Consider the following 22,737-nt stretch of genomic DNA (forward strand, 5'->3'; position numbering starts at 1 on the left):
ATTTATAGAGGGCAAAGTTCAATTTGTGAATAAATATCAAAGACTTTACCATTTTTCATGACTTTTTAATAAACTATCCATTTTTCAACCAACATTATGATGATGAAATCAGTTACTGTTTTGTTGCTTTTTCCTGATGAAACATTGCTGATATGTTGAGAAATTTTGCAACTGGAAATTATTATTTAACTGTTTCCAGTAAATTACCAGTGTTTCCATGATGATGATGATTATGATGATGACGATGATGATGAGGATGGAGCCATTTACCTGTTTGATGACCACAACAATAGCTGTTTTTGAAACTCCTTCCTCCATGACCACAGAACCTTGTGAGGCTACAAAGTCCTCTCCTGATATTGCTTGCTCAGATTCGGGCAGTCTTGGGGACACTGAAGTGCTAAAAAGAATAAGACGAACAAATGACTTAATATTAAAAAGTAGCAAGCTGTGAAATAAACAACATTTAAAAGAAAAGAACAAAAAAACAAAGCAATTTCTTTGCTCACTTCAAAGAGATTTGTTTACAATGTCTTGCATCACAATAAACAGAACATAACAAAATAGTCAAAACAATCTCAAACAGTGACACACACTTTTGACAGCCCCTGTTTTTTTATACATGTTAAAATGTGCTACTCTAGAACACATTTTTTTAAACCACCTACCTAAAAGATATTTCCTTCACCTTCCTTGACATTCTCTCTGAACCTGAGTTAACTCATTTGCTACACCGAGCCGTATATCCATGTTAAAATAAAGGTCATAATATAATGTTGACTTCCGGGTCAAGCATTTCCACTTAATATCGGAAGTTTAGATTCAGTTTTGAAACGCGATTTCGTAGTTTATTCGACTTCGTTTTATTGCGATGCCAAAATTATAGCCCAGACACCAGTCTTAGTAATTTTACGCAACAAAATCTAACATTATTTTGCCCACTAAAGAAGTGTAGGACTCTTTTTTATAATATTGATATGATTGGACTCATGTTGTCAATGCAATGTTATTAAGAAATCAATATTTTTGAGTGCCAGATCTAGGTCTAGATCTTAATTGTAAAAATATAATTTTCTCCCCCAAATCACTACTTTTTGATGAAATTACACAAAAAGTGCCACTCAAGACATGTATAGGTTTATTCCAAATGCAATTCTGAATAATTCCAGAAAAAGATACGAGTGTGTTTTTTTCTGTTTGTGATTGTTTTTCAAGATAATAAAAAAAAATTTTTTTCAATATCGGATGTTATGATCCAAATGTACAAATATTATGGAATGTATGTAAATAACTGCAAACTTTTCAATATTTTCCAGTTCTATATTCATTTATGGTTATTTTGATGTATCATTTGACTAGGTGAAAAAATATTTTGTGAGTTTCACCAAAGATTATACATTTTTTTATTTTCAAATTTTAACAGCATCCAATCAAAATTGCGTTGCATAATCGCCTCTTACATGAACCAAAGTTGAAAAATACATAAATAAACATTACAGATGTATTCTACAAACCATACTGAAAATATTGATTTATAATACGTTGATATTTATTTGAATTTGTGGCCCCAAAGACCTTTTAACTGCCCAATAGTCACCATCTCATTCGCCCTCCCAAATAAAAATTCGTCCACAAGCCGAAAATAATACGTAGCGAATGAGTTAAACAATCCCTCCACAACTGACCCCCCCCTCGAAAGAGGAAGAGTATCAGAGCTTTTGGGGAGAAAGAAAAGAGAAGAAAAACCATTTTCACAGGGAAAACCTCCGCCTGGGAAGAGCATCAACCTAATAGACTCCATGGAAATACTTTAACAATATGTTTGCCCTGTATTCTACCAGATTAAAAAAATTTACCTACTCTTCACACCTTGATTGTCACAATGTGTGCATTCAGGAACTTTGATCATGCGAGTTTTCACAGTTCTTTTGCTTGAATTTATCCTTTCTAAGAAGGACACAAACACACAATTTATGGAAGATTAGTTTAGGCTTCCATTGCTTTTGACAGCTGTATATTTTCTGCATTCAAAAGTGGGGCATGCAGACATTGTCACTCATTCAGGTTCTCTTCTCTCTCAGTAAAATAGAATATTCTTTCAGGTACACAATGATGTTTGAGAATTGATCACACACTCCAAAGGTTCAAACTCGACATTTGATTCCTAGCTTTGATTTATAAGATTCTCTATAGCTGTATCAAAGACCATATTCTTATTTCATTATTTTTTTAAATACAGAGTTTGGTTAAAAGGTGATCTGTTCAGCATTCATAATAATGATGTTACAAAGACCATCCCATATTCACCAAAAGCATACAAAACTTGTAATTTTCTGCTATTGATCTTTAGTTTGGAAAACAAAAAAAGCAATAACAAATCACAAAGTACTCTAGAGCACTAACACATAGTAGATCCGAATGCTCCGCTCCAAGCCTTGTTTGCGAGTCACTATCAACTGTACAGACTGATCTGTTCCGTCTGGCTCCAAAACTGTGACACCGGTTGTCTCCCATGCTACCACCCCATGTGGAGAGTCATTAGCCAGGACAGTGACCACTGCTAAAGTATTATCACCTGAAAAAAAAACCCAGAACACACATAAGAGTTTTGAGTCTAACAAATAAAAACTTTTTTCAATTTAAACTCAGAAGAATATAGGAATTACGAGCAAAGTGGATGTTAAAAGAGGGACAAATTTGAATGAAAACTTCAAGATATAAAAAAATGTATATCATTATCCTAGCGCATAAAAACACTCTCAATAGCATCATTTAAACTGCAGTCCTTTAAAGTATTTAATCGTGCAAGTAGAACTCTTGACACAGCACAGTGAATGAAAATATATTTGTACAACAGTGATGAAATGGTAGATAGATACAACAAGGTCAGATTAATGCAGAAAAACTCAAGCAAAGTAACCTCCTTTCTTTCATAAAATGGCCAATGCCTGTTTCCATAAAAGGGTGTTTGTCTAATAAAAGAGCATTCTAATTTGTAGGATCTGTAAAAAAAACAAAACAATGGTCCTTTTGAACCACAAATAACTAGTCGAGATTGTGCACATTTGGCTGTAGGCTTGAAAATGCAACTGGCCCATTACAAAGGACTTTACTGTTAATGTGGAATTTTTTTGTGCAAATATGTTCTTTTTTTTTAAAGTGGAGTTATCAGAGCATGTGGCTTATTACTAGCAAACTGAAAATGTCAAATCAGTGACCTTGTTCAAATATTGGCATTCCGGGTATGCAAGGTAAACTCGTCTGCTTTAATAATAAATGGGGTTAGATTGAAAGTGGTAGCAACTGCATAACACAGGTGGTTGCCATATGGAGGAAAGGGCAGAAAAAAAAATCGGAGAAATAAAAACTTGTTTCCTAAAGTGTTGCCAGGGATTGGTCAACATAGAGGGTTCCAATGAATACAGTAAGAATCTCATTTTACAGAGAAAAATTCCATCTAAAAGTATTGTGTTAGGATACAAACATAAATTATACTAAAAGCAGAGAAACTCTGAACATTTTCTTAAAAACAAAACAAAAAAAACAATTCCAGAACATGTATACTTCCTCGATACCAATCAATATCTCAAGAGCTTTACCCAGTTTAGCACCCCGAGCATCCAAATCAGTGCCAGATTCCACAACCTCTGTCAACCTCACATAAGTCACTTCTGCAAACTCTGCTTCTTGATCGTCTCTGATGGTCAGGCTGATCGTAGCTACAGTCTGACCATTTCCAAACTCAACCTGCACAGCAATGCACAAAGCATTAAAGGAAACACAGTTATGAATTTAAAACAATAGCCTGCACACAAAGCAGAGATACATCTGGGTTAGCAAAAATCAAGCCGAGTTCTATATTTTTTAAAAACAAAACCTTTTTTTCAAAGAGAAAAATTTGTACATGAACAAATTGTTCAACGGGAAGTCAGACAAAGGGTCAGAAAGCAAGTTTTGGTCAACAATGTTCCTTATCTAGCTTCCTCACTTCAACAAGTCAATCAAAGAAGAATCTTAATTTGATTTACACAGTGGTACATTGGAAAATGGGATGTGACTCATTATGTTGTGTTACTTCATAAATAATTATGTTTTCTATTTCATGTGTTGACTGCGCAAATTGGATAGTCTGTTTATCCTAGAGTCTGTTCAGAACTTCCATTGTTTCAGAACTGCCTATTTTGCCTTTCTTTCTTAAGACTCTAGATTCGCACAGTTAACCAATCAAATGATTTGCTCTCAGCTTTTTGTATGCTTAAGCTAGTTTCTTTTTACCCCTTTAGTTTAGACTCTATCTTAAAGACATATGAAAGTATTACAAGTGAGAGCATACAGTATTAGTCTAACTACTTTGGTACCAAAGTTATACTCAACTGAAATTGAGAAATAAAAAAACCCCAAGAGTTTTGAGAAAATCTGAGTTTTTGCCTGACATCACGAAACTGCTGAGCACAACTTGCTACTCAAATTTCATTCATCGCAACCTATTTGAAGAGTAGGGGGTACCTGTCCTGCCAAAGGGGTAATGTCTCCTACTCCACTATGATCCCCTGTGGCCTGCCATGCAATTGTCACACGACCGTAGTACCCCAGCCTTCGGATGACAATCAAATGTACAGTGTTGTCTGCATCATCTGTTTCCTCAACAGCCATAGACAAGGAATCCTGTAAACAATAAGATGTAATTCTTTAGTTACAGCAGTTAGTATTGGTCAGATCTGGACAGATGTACTTCTGTTTGGACATGATATGTATCCATACAACCTGTTTCTGTCAAAGGAAACTGCTAAGCCTTGCTTACAATGGATAAAGCAATTCATAACAAATCATCTATGAAGTTTTTATCTCTTTTTAGTCAGTAAAATTCAAGGTTCACACGACAAAATACTCAACATAACTATAGACAAAAGGGAAATTAGGCATGCTGCAGAGGATGTATCAGGGGCTGCCTACAAGGACCATGAAACTGTAAGTTAACAGGAGGACATCTATCATGGTACGAAGATAACCAAAGTGATAGTGAAAGGCTTGTTTTTTGCCATGCAGTCAGTCTTTGCTTGTGGAAAAAACGTAAAGAGAGACTTGTCAGTACAGTCAAAATTGTCCAAGACAGCCATCTATTGTTAGAAAAAAAAGTGGTTGTCTTAGACAGGTGAACATCTTGGACAGTGTCATTATAATATCGAAAAATCGCATGACCGGGGAGTGGGAAGTGGTTGTTGGTACAGGTGATTGTCTTGGACAGAGCAGGTTTGACTGCATCTTCTTTCAATATTCATAATTGTATTGGTGGTTTATGTCATAAATAAAGTACGAACAATTTACAAAGACCAACGGTAAAAACCAACTCATTCCAAATTTCACCTGAGAAAACTCTATGACTCCATGAGCATCATCATTGGACAGTATATCCACTGAGACTGTTGTTCTCTCCCCCAATTCAGCACCTCCAGTCGGAGAAGTCAGAGCCACTGAAAAGTTGTCTGTATCCTCTGGTACTTCATCGGTCAAGATGACCACAGAAGTTTGCAAAGAAGTCTGACCAGGTTCAAAGATCATTGTCACTCGACTGAAATTAGAAAAAAAATTACTATATATATCCAGGGAAAGACTTCAAATCTGGGAATGTATAACTGTAATAAAAGAATTCTTTGATCTTAGATCTTATTCCCAACTTTTATGTCTAATTTTTTTCATAATAGGGCCTATATAAAACATGAGAAACTTGAAAAATTATATTCAAACCCTTCTTTTGGCTGAGATGTCAAATAAATGAAGCAAGCAAGATGCTCCTGATTCTATTCACAACTCTGTTGTCTGTATACTTTCATCTCATTGTCACATAAAACTCTACCTCAGTCATAATTGTAACTCCTTACCTAACAATTTGGAAGTGGTATTGTCCTCAGTTTAAATTTAAAAAACACACTTGCAGAAATCATACAAAACTGAATTAATTTGTAATAAAACAAAGAGGATAGTGGGCATACCGAGGCACATAGTCACTTTTTTCTGAAACTTGAGCAATCTGATAAATCACTGGAGTCTCTCGTCCATCGTTACTGGAGGCAGCAATCAGGTAGAGAGAGTCTGTTCGCTGGCGGATGGACAGAGGGTCAAGCGACAAATATGGGCTTCCTTTCCAAGCAGATCTGAACAGACTGGTTTCTATATCCCACACAAACATTTCGGACTTGCCAACAGCATTAGCAAATATCAGAAAATCTGCAAAAGAAGAGACAATTTTGTGCTCAGTTGGGAATTAAAAATAATATAACAACAAATTATTTGAGCAAACACAAAATGCAGCAATTCGGTGTGGCACCATCTGTTTTAGCACTGGGGTAAAAGAATTTTGGATTTGATCAGCAGCTTAAAAGACAGGAACAGTCCCACGTTCTGCTCATATACCAGCTCACTAAACATAATTTCCCTTGCTCAAACACACACATAAAGACAGCATCACAGCTGTGGGTTTTTTATTCTCTAGCCTTCGGGTAGTAGGAACTTTTTTCTCTTTGTCTAGTTTAAATGTATATTTTGACAGCAATACTTGCGACCATAAACAATTCCCGTGACATTACATGAACTTCAGAAAGTCTACTCAAGTGAAAAGCCTCGACAACAGAAAACTTGTACATGTTGTTGTACCGTAAATAACGATTATTCCTTCGTGTCAATAGCTTCTAATCAAAGTTTGAAGAAAACAAACAAAATCATATTAATGGATACTGTAGCATCTAAATAAAAATGGGTAACGTTTTGCATGAAATTTATTCACAAAGACAGCACCCAACCAAATATGTCAAACAGCCAAACATGCCTTTCCATTCAAGTGGCGATAGGTTGAGACTATCAAATTCACTCACAGAATGTTGACAATTGTTCACACTTCCTTGGCATTTACCTGAACCAGCATTGGTGGTCAAAGATGTAACTTTCTGTGCTCTGCTTGTTGCTATTGACTGGTGCAAGACAAAAGCTCTTGAAAGGGAGTCCCACCTGAATAAATAAATACATACATATATGATATTGATGATGATGATGATGATGATGTGTTACAGTAATAAATGACTGCATCACCCACATTTCTAGTGTTCAAACTTTGTGAGATAACACTCATGGTGATGATGCTCCTGAAGATGCTTTCAGGGTGAAACAATGAGCTTTTTTAGTTTTAAAAAAATTAATTTATATATGCTGATTAAAATTACTTCAGACTCTCCCTCCCTACTTTGCTTTTTCTGCCGTGATAATGATGATATTTTTTTTGGGTTTCCTTAATGGGCCTGGTGGACTCCACAAAGAAATCTTCAAGCGAGAGCGAGGCCCTTTTTCGGCTCCGTTGTCAATATACTTAGAGGCACCTCCACTCGTCCAAATAACTCCATTCAAATTGCCATTGTTCCAGGACATTCAAACATATGTTTGACATCCTCCTTTTCATGGCTGCATCTTCGGCAACGTGGGCTGAGCTCTTCATTTACAAAGTTCTTATACCATCTCAAGCTCCAATGATGGTCCGACTGCAGTCTCGCTAGCTCAACCTCGTCCCAGCAACATGTGATACTTTGTTCCTGCTGATGAAGCTCTGATGTTGATGATGATAATGATGATGATGATGATGATGATGATGATGATGATGATGATGATGATGATGATTTTTTTTTTTCCTTAATGGGCCTGACAGACTCCACGAAGAAATCTTCGAGCAAGAGCGAGGTTCTTTTTCGGCTCCATTGTCAATATGCTTAGCGGCACCTCCACTCGTCCAAATAACTCCATTCGAATTGCCATTGTTCCTGGACATTCAAACATATGTTTGACATCTTCCTTTTCATGGCCGCATCTTCGGCAACATGGGCTGAGCTCTTCATTTACAAAGTTCTTATACCATCTTAAAACTCCAATGATGATCCGACCGCAGTCTCGCTAGCTCAACCTGGTCCCAGCGAGATGTGATAGACTTTTGTTCCTGCTTATAGGTGTATCCAGAATACACATCTTCCAGGTGCTGGTACTTAGTTCTACATGGTGGGTCTCTGATTTCCCTCTTGATCATTGGAAAGACTCCTCTGTATGTTGTTGGTCGTCTGAAGCTCTGATGATGATGATGATGATGATGATGATGATGATGATGATGATGATGATGATGATGATGATGATGATGATGATGGTGGTGGTGATGGTGATGAGGAAGATGATAGTGATGAGGATGATGATAACAGTATCAGTGTCATTAACGATACAAATAAAAGGTTCCACAGCCTCCAGACTTCATTTCCACACAACATGCAAACTACTCTAATTTCAAACTCACAGTAATAAAAGTGGCTCCCTCCTTTTTGTTTATCTTATTAATTTTGTTGAGTTCAGGGATAGAAACATTTCACATTATAGAAAATAGATAGTCAGCCAAACGACCCAATATCATATCCATTGGTCATACATCTGGTTACATTTTGCAGTTAACCAAAGAAGGCAAGTGAGAAATCTCTTCATCAGCAGGATTTGGGGCTGTAAGCTGCTAACTTCTGGTCTAGTAGAGATTAATTTCATAGGATCTTGATGATTGCTTTAGATTCAATTCTATACATTTAGCATTTCTTTTCCATGACGAAGATAGTGGTATTTAAAACATTGCTATAAGTTATATTCTCAAACAACTCATCATAGTTGGTAAGAATCAGGTGACTGGCGATCATTCTGGGGCAGTCTGCTCGTTACTTTTGTAGATAGTGCTTCTTTCCTCCTTTTAATCTGTCCTTTCCGTAAAAACGTGGCATTTATCCATATCATGGTAACTCACAGTAGACTTAAAATCAACAACATCCAACTGGTTTGCAAAAATTACTTTGCTTTGGCTAAGGGGAGAAATAAATTAATACCTGTAAACAGCAGAATCCTGTGGTGTTGAGACCTCATTTTGCTGGTTACAGGCCACCACTAAAAGATGGCTGCCCTGTCCGGCTGCATGAGTGATGCTGATGGCGCCTTGTGTGCTCAGCTGCTGGTGCTGGACAAGGGAGAAGTCCGACTCCATCTGGTACACCACAGAGCTGGTGGGGGGGGGGGGGAGGGGGAGAGAGGGTTGGTGGGGGGGGGGGGGGGAGCAAATGTTATCACGAGTCAGTTTATCTTGGGAAGCATAAAATTCTGCTTGCATATAACATAACACAAATCAACTGCTTTATGTAAGACTCTGCAATACGCCATTTTGAAAAATGGCACATGATGGAGCCTTACATTAAGCAGTTGAAAGAGAGATAGGAAAATTACTGGATTTTAATGATAAATGAAACAACACGTGGAAATATTGAGCAAACAATGAGAACTGTGAAGCTCTGTTTCATATACAATATAGCTGCAACTTTTAATCAAACAAAATTTGGAAAAATAAGTTTTAGTCCAATGCACTACATGTAAGATTTTCTAAGATAATAATATTGAGCAGATACTGGGAAGCATCTTTTTCTCAATAACTTTACCAATAACTCCATATGCTAAAATATTGATAAGTGCCTGATTCCACCACATTGTGACACATAGATCCCATGACAGTACAAGATGCACACTAAATGTCCAAGCATTACACACAGAGCATAGATCTATCATTACTTTGCTCTTCACCTTATCTCATAGGAGCCAGTGCTCATATCCCTGTAGTTTGCAACAGCAACAAAAGTGAATCCATCCGTTTTGAAACTGGTCACACTTTGGGCATACAGAGTGGGCACCAACTGCTTCGGAGCAGAAGTGAACCGAGCAAGAGCTGAATCCCACTCGTAAAGATGGCTGGCGATGGCCGACCGGGACTGGTCATCCATTGAGTTGGTGACAAACAGGAAGTGTGCAGAACCATGGTTGAAATACTCTACATCTGTGGCACCACTGGTAGGAAGGCCTTGGACCTGAGATTGAGACAAATAATAACTTATTACTGAATGAAAATTACATAAGAAGACACTTTCTAAAAAGATATGAAAATTGCAAAAAGGTTGTAGTTTAGGGTCAATGGTCAAAGTTTACAATTATTCATGTAGTACAAGATTTATAGTTACAGAGATCTAGAGTTTTAGTCAGAACCCTGTGTACTATTCATGTGTTGATACCGTATTTGTAAAACGCTCATAGCCTGAATTTTTTAATCAGGGTTGAGCACTATGTAAATGTCATATATTATTATTATTAAGACTTCAAGTAACTTCAAGCCAGATTCCAGAGTACTTCAAAAACAAAAATAAAGAACATTGAACGTAATTTTTTTTTTAATTTTCAGGCAAACAGTTTCTACAATATTTTTTTTGAAATTGCGCCTTCTCAATGCTTTGATGATGTTTAGTGCTTGCGTTATGTTCAGCTGAATCATTTGAAAGAAAGTAAGTGTTTCTTGGTCAAAAATAATTTTCCTGCCTTTGGTCTTGCACAAGTTTTGGAAATTCTTAATGTCACAATTCTATGGGTATGTTGCACTGATAGTTTGAATAAAATTGAAGGCTTACAGCATTTTTACCTAGTAGAAACATAATATACCTGTTCCATGTCCCCTTCAGGAGAAATTCTGTAAACTAAAGATGAAACTTGTCTCTTTCCCTCCCGGCCACTGTTAGCCACCACAAGGTATGTGCTGTCTCCAATGTCAAACGAGGTAGCTGCAGTGGCACCATCAGTATTGAAACTCTTGAGAAGGAAGGAAAACAAAATTTTGTTATTCATAGTAATCAAATCACTCACACTGATGGAAATAGTAATGTGATAGAAATAAAAACAACAACAAAGCAAAAAACTCCAAAATTTTAACAAACAGAAAGTCAAAACACTACACTGTCAGATACTGAAGTGCTTTATAATATAATGTTAAACACTCCACTTTGCCTTACACCTCACGCTTATTGCTAATAATTGAAGTCATTACCGTTTTGTTTTTGAGAGAATTTAAAAGTCTGCAAGACCCATAAATGGCGGTTGAAAAAGAACACAATACGCAGTGGTAATTGAATGAAAGAAGCAAGGAAAGGGGAGATGATGCAAGAACAGAATTATCTCTGTACATTTGAACACAGACATTTATGTGATTTTTAAAGTACAATGATAAGAGTTGCATCACCAACAGCGTGCAGAGAATCCAACAACCTTCAGCAGAAAGACTGCTAGGGACATGAGTAAAGAATGAGAAACACAAAACAATTCCATGTACATCATGAGGAAAACCATAGTTTTGGCCATGCCGGATAATCAATTTTGTTTCATAACTGTACTCTTTTATGACACACTGTGTCATTTAATGAAAACTAGTGCCTCAAAACTATAACCTAATTAAGTATCATCTTGATTTTGAGCAGAGTTGTGTCACTAAAGACTAGACAGGCAAAGAGTCTTTATTTCTACACAAGGCACTCACCTTCACATAGGCCAGCTGCCCCTGCCATCTGTACAGCACCGACTGCCCTGGCCCTACAGAAGCACTTGTGGGTAAAAGCGCAGCCAGCTGGGTGTCAGATGGCAGAGAAGTCAGCATAACCAAGTAGACATTGTCCTCCACATTGATCTGATGCCAGCAGGTCGTCATGACACCTTCAGCTTCAGCCATTGGAGCCAACACAACCCGTGACGGGTCAATTCCTGTGGTGGCAGAGCCGGGCAGTGTGACAACATCTACCGTTGTCCGGCCACGCACTCCCTGCGTCCTCACCACATCAAACTTCAGCCAGTCAAAGGTTTCCTCCACAGAGACACTAGATGCTCTGAAGAGTAAAGAACGGATAACTAATAACTGTCAGCAAAGAATTTCTGTTCTATTACTTCAAATAGAAGACTGAAACTATCCTTAATCAAAAAACATTCTTAGAAAAAGAGTGACACCTCATCTTCATTGGAGTATTTGAAACAAGGGAATTTTTTTCTCAATTCCGTTCTGAGACTTCCCGTCTCTTTTCCTGGGTATTACTGAAGGCAGCAGAAATGGTGTTCAAGTTTTAATAAAGGACACATACAAACAAACAGGAGGGGTTTGGGTTGAACAATCTACAATAAACTCAAGCATACTTGAAGTCTTGCAGGGAAATGCATAAGAAAAAAGCTACTTTACAATGACAGGTATTTGCAAGGTATTTCTAATAACAGTATACAGATGGACCGCAACCAATGTTATTCTGGTGAGCTTTGAATCATTCTGAAGCAAATGACAAATCTTGGTTTTCATGAAAAAAAAAAGCAAAACAGTCACACGTCCTGAAAATACTGACACCTCACCTGCCATCAGTTGTAAACATTTCCAGCAGACCATAGGGGGCATCGCTGGCGGCTACCTTCACTGCCCTGGATGTGATCTGTCCCAGCACAGCAGTCCCTGTCACTGACTGCAGGCTGAGGGTGAAGTCCTCCTCTGTCTCTGGCTCATCGTCATCCACAGCCTCCAGCGTGAGGACAGCACTTGTCTGAAACAACACATCAGAACAGTACAATCAGAAACATTGATCCACTGTATTGTGGCAATTAGTGGCCCATTTCTCTCCTTTTTTTTGGGAAAAAGATTTGAATGAAAAATATTCCAGCATCGATTTACTATAGAGATACAATAGCCAGATTGTTTTTGGTTTTCAAAGCTTAAAGATTTGCTCCAAAAAAAGATAAATAGCATAACAAAACATCCATTTAGGAGTCAGTTTTGTCTGTCACAAATCTATGGTACTTCACAACTTTCCTAAATAATAGCAGTCCTTATTACACTTTGAGACCGAACTAGGAGGTCTCGAATAAAAAACAAAAATAGAGAAAAATGATGACTAAATTATAATAAGTTGAGATTTTTTTAATTCACAAAAGAGATTACAGAAATAACCCAATCAGTATAATACTTTAGGCTAGGAAATAAATGCAGAAATCTTACTTGTCTGTCTGTTAATGTCACGGTCCCAACAGATGGTGACACATCTTGAGAAACTTGGCCCAGTGGAGTTGTGACTGTAAAAGCCACATTGACTTCTCCGAACGACCCTGGTCCACGGGTTATCAAAATTTCAGCCTATGGTAGAAACATAAAAGATCATAAGCCATCATCAGAAAACTAACTACTATAAAATAAAATAAAAAGTGCCCCTTTGTCATGCAGAATGAGGTAAAAAGGATCAAAAGAATACAATATTTTTCTATTATCACATAAAACGACATAAAAATGTAAACACAAAGGCCATATTATTCCTGTAACATAAAATTTACACCATTATTCATTGTTGAAAAGGTGGTTTGACTTTGCAGTAATAAATTAAAAGGAGTTCTCAAACTCCTAGTCAGAGAGGGCAGTGTATTAATAATAAATGACATTTATATAGCGCTCAACCCCGAATAAAGTACACAGGCTCTGAGCACTTAACAGCACAGTACAACATACAACATGAGTAACATAAAACGTTGTGTTCTGACTAAAGAAAATTATTCCAAATATTCATCTTATTAATTTAAAAACAGAAACGACTTCATTAAAAGAACTTGTCAACAAACAAAAGAAAGAGCCAAAAGAAAGGACTATTTTGGTGACTTGTGAAGAGGAAAAGTCATTCATGATACACACACATGAGAGCATACTCACCTTTGAGTTGGAAGGATTGCCATCTGAAAGCTCAGAAAGTTCAATGGTATCAACTGTGTCAAAAGAAATCACGCCTCCAGAAACATCATTTTCCAGTATTGTAACAGAAGCTGGAAACAAAGTGAGAGTGACAAAATTTTGTAAATCTTATTGAACACTTTTTAAAAACAAAATGAATAGATAATTAGGCACATTGCAAGGTATGTAACATATACCTACAATAATGTTTCATTTATTTAGATATTCATATCACAAAAATGAATTCACAACGAATGTGTTACCAGTCTACTTGAAGTCTCCATTTGGAACTTACTCATTCTACTACACATATTCTGGGTCTTCACTCTCTGTGGATCCAACTTAGATGTAGCCATGACACTGTACATGAAAGATGATTTTAACTTACTTGAAGAAGGGTGACCTAAGCCAAACCTTTACTTAAAAGTTACAGAATTTTATTTGGTACAATACATATGCCATGAATCTCATCAAAAGATAATTATTATTCCCGGAATCATAGTATTACAAAGAAAGCTGTAGGAGAATAACTGAATCTGTGAGTCGCTTTATCCAAAATATCACACATGAAGTTGAAAAAAATAGTAGCCAACATACCTATTTATACAATGAGTATCAAGCAGACAGCATACAGGAATTTTTTAAACAAAGATGCAAACATAACTTACTTAGAACAGAGAGGTAATTCTACTTTATAACTATTTGTTGTTATACTACCTCAAACAAATCTTAAAAAGACTGCTCAAGTATTCTGTTCCGACTTACCCCTGACTTTATCTCCTAGAACAGCTCCATTCTTCGGACTTGCAAGAATCACCTCAAACACTTCATCCGGTTCTGGTTCAGTGTCATCAATGATCGTGATCACAATGCTTTTTCGTGATTCTCCCTCTGCAAACTCCAGTTCCTGAAGGAAACGATTGTGGAAGAATATGAAACCACAGATATTTAAGTGTTCTCTCTGACACAGTTCAGCTACCATAACCAAGTTTTTTAAAAAGTATTTGATACCATATCATACACTTGAAAGGAATTTTGATAAACTCTAGGAGACCCATCTTTGAAAAGATCTGTTTCAGTATAGTGGAGCATTTAAATAAAACAACTTAAAACAAAACAACTAAAGGTAGACATATATTCAAGAGATGAGCAAAGCAGCAGCAATTCAGTCAAAACACAAAAACCATGCAAAAAAACAAACGCATAAGGAAATTATTTCACATTAGTAGAGGGGTTTGTCTCAATGCTTCCAAGTTTCCTTGCTAAAACTAAATGGTCGCACTAAACCTCTCATATTCAAAGAGCTTTCAGTTACTTTCGAAGCATGTAGAAAAAATTGTTTCCAGATTTGGACTTGTAAAAAAACCAATGTACAAAATTATAGTTTCACATCATTTTCTTAAGTTCAATTAAATTATTCTTACAGAAGCCATCATTTCGAAGTCAGCTGACTGTACAGTCGTTTCAGTTATTGCTTGACTGTAGTAGAAAACAGACACTTGGCCAAAAGTGCCTCCTCCCCTCAGTACTGTCAGAGATATGTTTTGTCCTTGTTCACTAACTGTAACACTGTATGATAAAAAAAAGTGATAAGGTTAGTTCATTCATGCCACTAGGGAGTTCATTAATTATTTGTTCAATTGATGATACAAGGACAGACACAAATAGGTAAGAGAACCCAAAGAAAAATTTACCTGTTGCAACATTCATCTTCACAATATAATTATTCATTTTCAAAAATAGGTGAGTAAATCAACATATATTCATCAGTCTCAGGACTACAGCCAACCAAAAATTGGCATATATGTTAACACACAGTGATCGAGTAGTATCTAAATATTTAATACAAAGTGCATGTTGAAGACAACTTTTTATTCGAAAGTTCTGCAGGTAAATACTAACTGTGAGAGGTCCCAATGATTTCATCATAATGTAAGTTAGGACCAGACATGGTCACATTGTCAGTCACAAAAATACAGAAATCAGTAATGGCAGAACTGTCAAGAGTCAACAAAGCTAGTTAAATTCTGCTTACTTTCGTGAATCTGGTGCAAACTGTATGATGCCCTGAGCTCCATCATTAGCACCAATGATGATTTCTGTTTCCGTTCCATTTGTAGCAAGAGCAGGAGGGGATTCATTGTTTGTTGAGTCAATAAGCTCTACTCGGGTCAAACGCAGAACAAACACCTGAGAAAAGACAAAATCTCTTGTTATATCCACTGACAGTAATGTTGGCTCAGCTATTCATTCATTCTCATATCTGTTGGTCAGAGGATGAGAGTGAAAATGACCATTGATAATTTGACTTGACAAACTGTTGTCCAAGAATAACAACATATCTATATCAGCATTTTGTACATGAATAATAGAACCTAAAAAAATTGTAGCCTAGTTATTAAAACCAGTGATTTAGAAATTACCGTCGTGGGACTGAGTTTTTTCAACAATATTCATGAAAACGGACTAACAAAGTATTCAATACTGATCCTAGCTATTAAATAAAAACTTAAAACCAAAAAATTGTTTCTCTGATCCGAAAGACACAACACAAAGTGCTTCATGACAAAATACAAAGAATGATGCAATGGAAAGCAACCCATAACTTCAAATCTCACATAACCATACCAGAAGGCCAAAAACATACAGCTGAATGATTCTTAATGATATCCACTGACTCCAATAATAAAAAATTTTTCTCATAGATATGCAAATTTATATATTTGCCCTTCCTCCCTCATTGGCTTTTTTTTTCCGGGGGGGGGGGGGAACAAAAAAGAGACAAAATCACCTCATCAATCTCCGGAATGACATCATCTATGACAGTGAATACAATTGTTCCGGAAGCTTCACCGTCTTGGACATCAATAAAGCCTGGATTGACAGCCACAAAATCTTGCCCTGCATTGGCTGGACTACGCTGTGTGCCAAAGGGCTTCAGAGCACCTTGAACAACTTCATAATACACACGCACAACACCTGTGAGAAAATAGAAATTACAAATACATACAGATAGATTATTCTGAAAATTATATAATATATTGTTATCTTTCTAAAAATAGTATATAGCCATAAATCTTAGGTATAGATGCAACGTACATTTCCATATTTTCTGCTCTTCACATAACCTACGCTCGTATTTGAGCATAACGGCTAGCAAATACCTTGGCTTGCATCAATGTTACATTACCACTTTCAGACACACGCGCAGAACCAATGGTTACAACAAAACTTCAAAATATACTTCCTTTCATTCGTTAGGGACTGAACGACTCCTCCCCCCCCCCCTAAAAAAAAACAACCTCATACTATATATTGAAATATTACAGATGATGGATAGTCTCAGGGGTTCCTTGATGTTATAGATGTAAAATATTGAGATTCAGAATTAGTGCACCTCAAAGAGGAATCCCTTGCAAAAATAGTTTTAAAATAAAAGGGTAAAAGGGGGAAGGGGAGGAGATAAGCACCAAAACTTAAATTCAGAATGTACTAGAATGTACCCATACACTTTCCATCTTTAAATGCTCCTCAACTTGTGATCAGAAGCTGAACAAACCCATATAATTTACCTATGGCTCCAAATTTGCGGTCAACCTGGATACTGGGTTCAATGTCACTCTCTTGAATTTTAATCTGGGGAGACGTCAATGACAGCTGAAAGATGCCATGAGGGTTATTGCTGCCAGCAATGGTAAGTAGCACGGTGCCAAATGATGGATCCAGCTCAGCTGCACCAGTGGGCCCAACACCTGAAAGAAACCCAGTCTTGTCAATTAATTGTTCACCATGAGCAACAACCTTCATCAGATAAACAGTATCAGTTACATGGGAAGAGAAAAACAACTTGCCTGTTAACAGCAAGATTTTCAAAAACAAATGATTATTGCCGTACATATAAAAGATGCATTAAATCTTTAAGCCCTGAGTTTTTTCCATCGTTTCCCGGACTTTTTTTTTCTGCAGTCACCTAAATCTAGTGCACTATGTCTCATTATAACCACAAAAGCATATTACTAAAAAACTTGGTTTGGGAATAGTTCCGAAAAACAAGCAAAATCTAGCACTAAATAAAACGAAACAGTTGTCGCTAGGTATCTAGTACTGGACGCTCCCAGCGTCTGATGGGGTTCAAAGAGTTAATATATCATTTATAAAACTGTAAATGAGTTAATATATTCAGTCTACCCTTCTGCTTACCGCCAAATTTACACAATATATTTTGTCATGCTCATAAGGTAAATGCCGAAGTCATTTTAGCCATTTTGAGAAAATGAGAAAAAAAACGGTTTCTTTTGAACAATTGACTCTGAGAAATGCTTGAATTTTGGTCCACTCAATTGATTTTATATTTTGTCCAAGTGAACTATATTACCAAGCTGGCTCTGCTCTTCATTTCAGAACCAAAAACTCCAAGCTGGACAAAAATGACTTAGGCAGTTATCTTACGAGCGTAATGATTTATCATACAAAACAAATAGAAAGGAGCATAATTCCCATCTCTTGCACTGCAGTCTCTTCTGTTCGAATTAAACTACTCTCAGGCTTGAATTGAAATAGATAACTAGAAGGCTACTTTCCATTACAATTATTCATATCAACATAGAATGTTTTGGGCCCGATACCTTTTATCAAAAGATATACATTTAACAACAAACAGGGTTTAGAGAGATACAACAGTCTGCTGAATTCATATTTTCTAAATCACCTTCATACATGATGTCCAAATGTGCCATAACAGCACATAACAATTATATCGATGGCTGAGCGCAAGAAGTGACTATACCTACTTTTGGTCAAAATGGAGTAATCAATATGGGTAGTAAGATGTTTAACAGTAGCAAGATGGTAACATTTCTTTTTTTTTTACTGTTTCATCAAAATTTCGAACTCGTTTTTCACGAAACTGTGAAAAGAGGATTACTTCTTGCGCTCAGCCATTAATATATTTAGTTCTTTTGCAATGGTACAGCCAAAAAGAACACTATACAGTACCTTGTGTCTGAATATTCCTCAAGGTGATTGTGTACTCTTCATCAACCTCAGGAGTGTCATCAGAGAGTGTAACTAATTGCACAGTTTTCTCAGTTTCCCCCTGTATAAAGAAAAGCACTTGAAATCAACAGAGCTTTTCCAATATGTACATCAAGAGATAAGCTCAAAGTTAAATACTTATACAAGCACAATAGGTAAAAATATTTCTGAGATCATAGTTCTTGCCATTTTCATAACAGGACAAAATTTATAAACTAGCTGTCAATGTGGTATGCTGTATAATACCAATCAACGTCAAGTTGAAATATCATTCTCAGAGAACAGTTTTGTCAAAATAAGCCTATAGTTTAGGAATAATTATCACAAACTCAAAAACATAAACAAAATTAAACTAAAACAGTTCACAGATTGTTTTTACACCAAACATTTCCTCAAAGAACTAACGCCAAAATACTTTGTATGTAGCTCATGAATTCACAAAAGATTTGGTAACTTTACTGAAATTTCAAAACCACTGAATGTTCCAGAAAACAAAAAAAAACCCAGACACGGCTAAATAGCTCTTGCATCATTGCTGCATAATTTCAAACTGAAATGTTTGTTTACTTACGGGCAAATAGGTCAGAGATCCAGAAATAGTCTGAAATCCCTGAGCAGGGTTGAGACCATTCTTGCCCTCAATAAACCAATCAGCTGTTACTGTGCCGTGTGCTGGACTGGATCTTTTAACCTTCAACTCCGCAGAATCCCCTGGGGGAAAAGGACAAATACCAAAGGTGATTCCAACCGAAATTGTATATTTCTAGAAGCCAAAAGTATATTTCAGAGAAGAACAAGAAGCTAATTTTGGCATGCCCTCTTCTTGATGAGATAATAAACAATGGTGTTGCGAATACTTTAACACACAGAGGCAGGCAACACAAATAATTTTTTAATCACATCTTAGTTTTCACATAAAGAGATAAGCATGCTGAACTTGAGTTTAAAACAAACAGAGAATGGTTCTGGGTTGTTACAAATTCTGCAATTATAAGAGCCATCAAGCCTGAAGATGGTCATATGGAATGATAGGAAAAAATCTATTACAACACATTACAGCACCAAAATGAACTCCATGAATCAGTTACGTAGAAGAGAACAAGCTATTATCTTCCATCTGAAGATTCAACACTTCCCTTGAACTGGCATGAAAATGAGTCAGCTGTCTACCTGTGCTGACACTGAGAGGAGACTGTTAGACACCATTCATCTGATTATCCCCTCATCTATAAAATTAGGCTCTCCCCTATACCCTCATATAGAATATCAAAGCTGCTCCACAACTGTGAATGTCAGCATGATACTAGGCCAGAGCTCAGAAGTTGCTTGTTGGATAACAACAAAAACAACAATAAAAAAAAATATATATATATATATTTCAGAGCTTCATTCCATGACTCCAATGACTTGCTGTCGAGCCGGGATATGCGCTATACAAGTGCTATTTATTATTATTATACAAAAGAAGTCAATTTGCACCTTAGATGAACCACATTCGAGACATTCAAAGTTTTGATAATTTAAAAATCACCAAACAAACAAACAACCTTGGTAGAATCCATGCCCTAGTGTGGTACTGATGTTGGGAGAAACTTTTTCCTCATCCATGAAAAAACTTGTGCTTCATAAGGCCCTTCAGTAAATACCTTCTTTTCATTTAATTGAAAGAGGATATTCAAGAGTAATCATTATCATGAAGGCAGTCATCAATAAATGGTCAAAAGACAATGCAGCATTAAGTTCCAATGCATTTACCTGAACTTTCACATTAGTGTCTTTTTATACATAATGAAAGAAGTGTAGCTTCACCTTTAAAACTCGCAAAGAATACATATAACAGACCTTCATTTGCTAAGACAGATGTGGGCTCAAAGGAAAGCTGTCCCGCCACAATATCGTTGGCTAGGATGACCACGGTGATGGTGTTCTCCGTACTCAGTGTTGCCCCACCTCGAGGGCTACTCAGAACCACGGTCAGTTCCTCATCATCCTCCGGAATGTTGTCGTCCAAAATGGTCAGCGTGATCACTGTGAGTGAAGACATGAGCAGGAATCATTATAGTCAAAACTGTGTAAGACAGCTACTCATTATCAAGGAAAGAAGTGGCTGTCTTAAATAGGTGACCGTCTTACACAGAGTTATTATAACGTAAAATGTACACAAAGGAGGAAGATTGAAGTGGCCGTTAGAGAAGGTTCAGCTGTACTTTTCATAAAGTGAAACGAAAGCGTGATGAAAATTTGTTGACAAAACCCTTGAGTAACCCATCACAGAAAAGAGTTACAAAATACGCACCATTGCTATGTTGTAATTCTTTGCTCTAATGTCTTGTTCATGGTCCATGTTCGGCATTGATAGGTGAGTGTTGGGATGAGTATGGAGTTAATCATTTTGAGTTTTGTTGTCATGGGGATGTTAGGATGTTCCAGTAGTGGAGTAAGCCGGTAACTAACATTATTGGCCTTATGTACTTGTGTTTCAATTTCTCTATTCAGTCGCCCATCCTCAGTGAATATACTTCCGAGGTACTTAAATTCTTGGACCTGTCTGAGACTGTTGTTGTTGATGTGTATCCTGAGTGGTCCTGGCTTTCTGCTTACTTTCATTGTCTCTGTTTTGTAGATGTTGATCTTCATGTCGTAGTTGTTACATTCTTCGTTTAATCTGGTGGTGTGGTGTTGGAGACTTCGTTCATCTTTGTGAGCCAGGCTTTGGTCGTCAGTGAAGAGTAATTCATTTAGGGCGTCTGGTTCTGTGTTGGCCTCTTTTGTAATTCTATCCATATATATCATAAATAGTAGTGGTGATAGGACACAACCTTGTCTTACTCCGGATATTATCTCGAACTATTCTGTGAGTCCCTTTGACGTTCTTACTGTATTTATGCTGTTCTCGTAAATGGCACGGATGTTATCTAGAATTTTCCCTTTTACAGTGTAGTTTGCGAGTTCTTTCCACAGTTTGTTTCTGTTCTCTCTGTCAAACGCTTTCTCCTGGTTGATAAACACTATATTTAGTTCCCTGTTGAGTTCTATTACCCTTTCACACATTTGTCGTAGGGCAAAAATTGTGTCGGTGCATCATCTTGTCTTTCTAAATCCCATTTGGGCCTCATTCAGAAATAGTTCAACTTTGTGTTTTGTTCGCCATTCCAATATCTTGGCGAACATCTTCCCCAAATGGCTTAGCAGTAGAATGCCTCTATACATTCCAGTCTCTCTTACTGCCTTTCTTCTTCCAGATCGGTACTATGACCGCCTTTTGCCAGTCCCCGGGAACTTTTCTTTCTGTCCATGCTTTCTAGAAGATTTTTATGAGCCAAGTTATTCCAGTTTCACCACATGCTAGGTCCTCGTGGTGAGCTCATCTATTCCTGCGTTTCTGTTTTTTGGGTTGGTTTTAACTGCTTGTCTCTCATCCGATGGTAGGATGGTTGGTTCTTCTTCCTCTGGGTGACTTGGTTGGAATTCTTTGTTTGTTAGCTTATGAGTGGCATTCAAGAGTTCTGAGAAATATTTTTTCGACCTAACAAGCCGACAGCGGATTATTTATTGCTAAAAAAAAACAAAAATGAAAGAAAGAAACGGACTGATACAGTGACAAGAATTTAAAAAAAAAAAATAGTACACCTTGCACCAGACTACACTTTTTTAAAAATCTGCACCCTTGGTTGCTGGAGCAAACGCCATATAACACGCAGAATGAAGTTGTGGCTTCTGCCAGGAGATTTTTTCTCAGATCTCAAACCTTTTTGTTTTCTACAGTTCTTAAAGGAGTAAGAACTTTGATCACAATGGGACTTTTATAGATCAGATAGGTTTTTAAAAATTTCTAATAAAAAGATGTTATGCTCATCACTCAGCAGGTAGTAATGGTGCAATTTCAGTATATTCCCTTTTCAATGCCATTTTGAAGAAATCAAATTCTACATCCGTGACAAGGAACACTGCAGATTCTAAAGCCACTAAGCAAGAATTGTTTTAATTTTCATCTCTTTTACAAATTTGAGCCCTGAACGAAATAAAAAGAGTAATTTTAAGAATATGACTCTAAATTTTTTCAAAGATCATACAAATTATTTCTAAATGTTCAATGA

General features: G+C 36.8%; 1 protein-coding gene across 1 annotated transcript in view; it reads right to left on the reverse strand.

The window, feature by feature from the left end:
• LOC101854392 (adhesion G-protein coupled receptor V1) overlaps window positions 1-22,737 on the reverse strand; it is a 108,504-nt gene that overhangs the window by 45,913 nt on the left and 39,854 nt on the right. Inside the window, exons 44-65 of the mRNA XM_035968175.1 lie at window positions 20,483-20,668; window positions 19,212-19,351; window positions 18,602-18,701; window positions 17,179-17,358; window positions 16,398-16,585; window positions 15,642-15,796; window positions 15,031-15,175; window positions 14,372-14,513; window positions 13,589-13,698; window positions 12,890-13,024; window positions 12,253-12,437; window positions 11,402-11,744; window positions 10,534-10,680; window positions 9,631-9,911; window positions 8,889-9,059; window positions 6,908-7,002; window positions 5,991-6,225; window positions 5,365-5,569; window positions 4,507-4,665; window positions 3,600-3,747; window positions 2,404-2,575; window positions 271-400 (exon numbers count right to left, since the gene is read on the reverse strand). Of these exons, the coding sequence (XP_035824068.1) occupies window positions 271-400; window positions 2,404-2,575; window positions 3,600-3,747; window positions 4,507-4,665; window positions 5,365-5,569; window positions 5,991-6,225; window positions 6,908-7,002; window positions 8,889-9,059; window positions 9,631-9,911; window positions 10,534-10,680; window positions 11,402-11,744; window positions 12,253-12,437; window positions 12,890-13,024; window positions 13,589-13,698; window positions 14,372-14,513; window positions 15,031-15,175; window positions 15,642-15,796; window positions 16,398-16,585; window positions 17,179-17,358; window positions 18,602-18,701; window positions 19,212-19,351; window positions 20,483-20,668 (3,752 nt within the window). The remainder of the gene's footprint in view (window positions 1-270; window positions 401-2,403; window positions 2,576-3,599; window positions 3,748-4,506; window positions 4,666-5,364; window positions 5,570-5,990; window positions 6,226-6,907; window positions 7,003-8,888; window positions 9,060-9,630; window positions 9,912-10,533; window positions 10,681-11,401; window positions 11,745-12,252; window positions 12,438-12,889; window positions 13,025-13,588; window positions 13,699-14,371; window positions 14,514-15,030; window positions 15,176-15,641; window positions 15,797-16,397; window positions 16,586-17,178; window positions 17,359-18,601; window positions 18,702-19,211; window positions 19,352-20,482; window positions 20,669-22,737) is intronic.

Source organism: Aplysia californica, unplaced genomic scaffold (assembly GCF_000002075.1).
Source record: "Aplysia californica isolate F4 #8 unplaced genomic scaffold, AplCal3.0 scaffold00043, whole genome shotgun sequence".
Taxonomy (NCBI): domain Eukaryota; kingdom Metazoa; phylum Mollusca; class Gastropoda; order Aplysiida; family Aplysiidae; genus Aplysia; species Aplysia californica.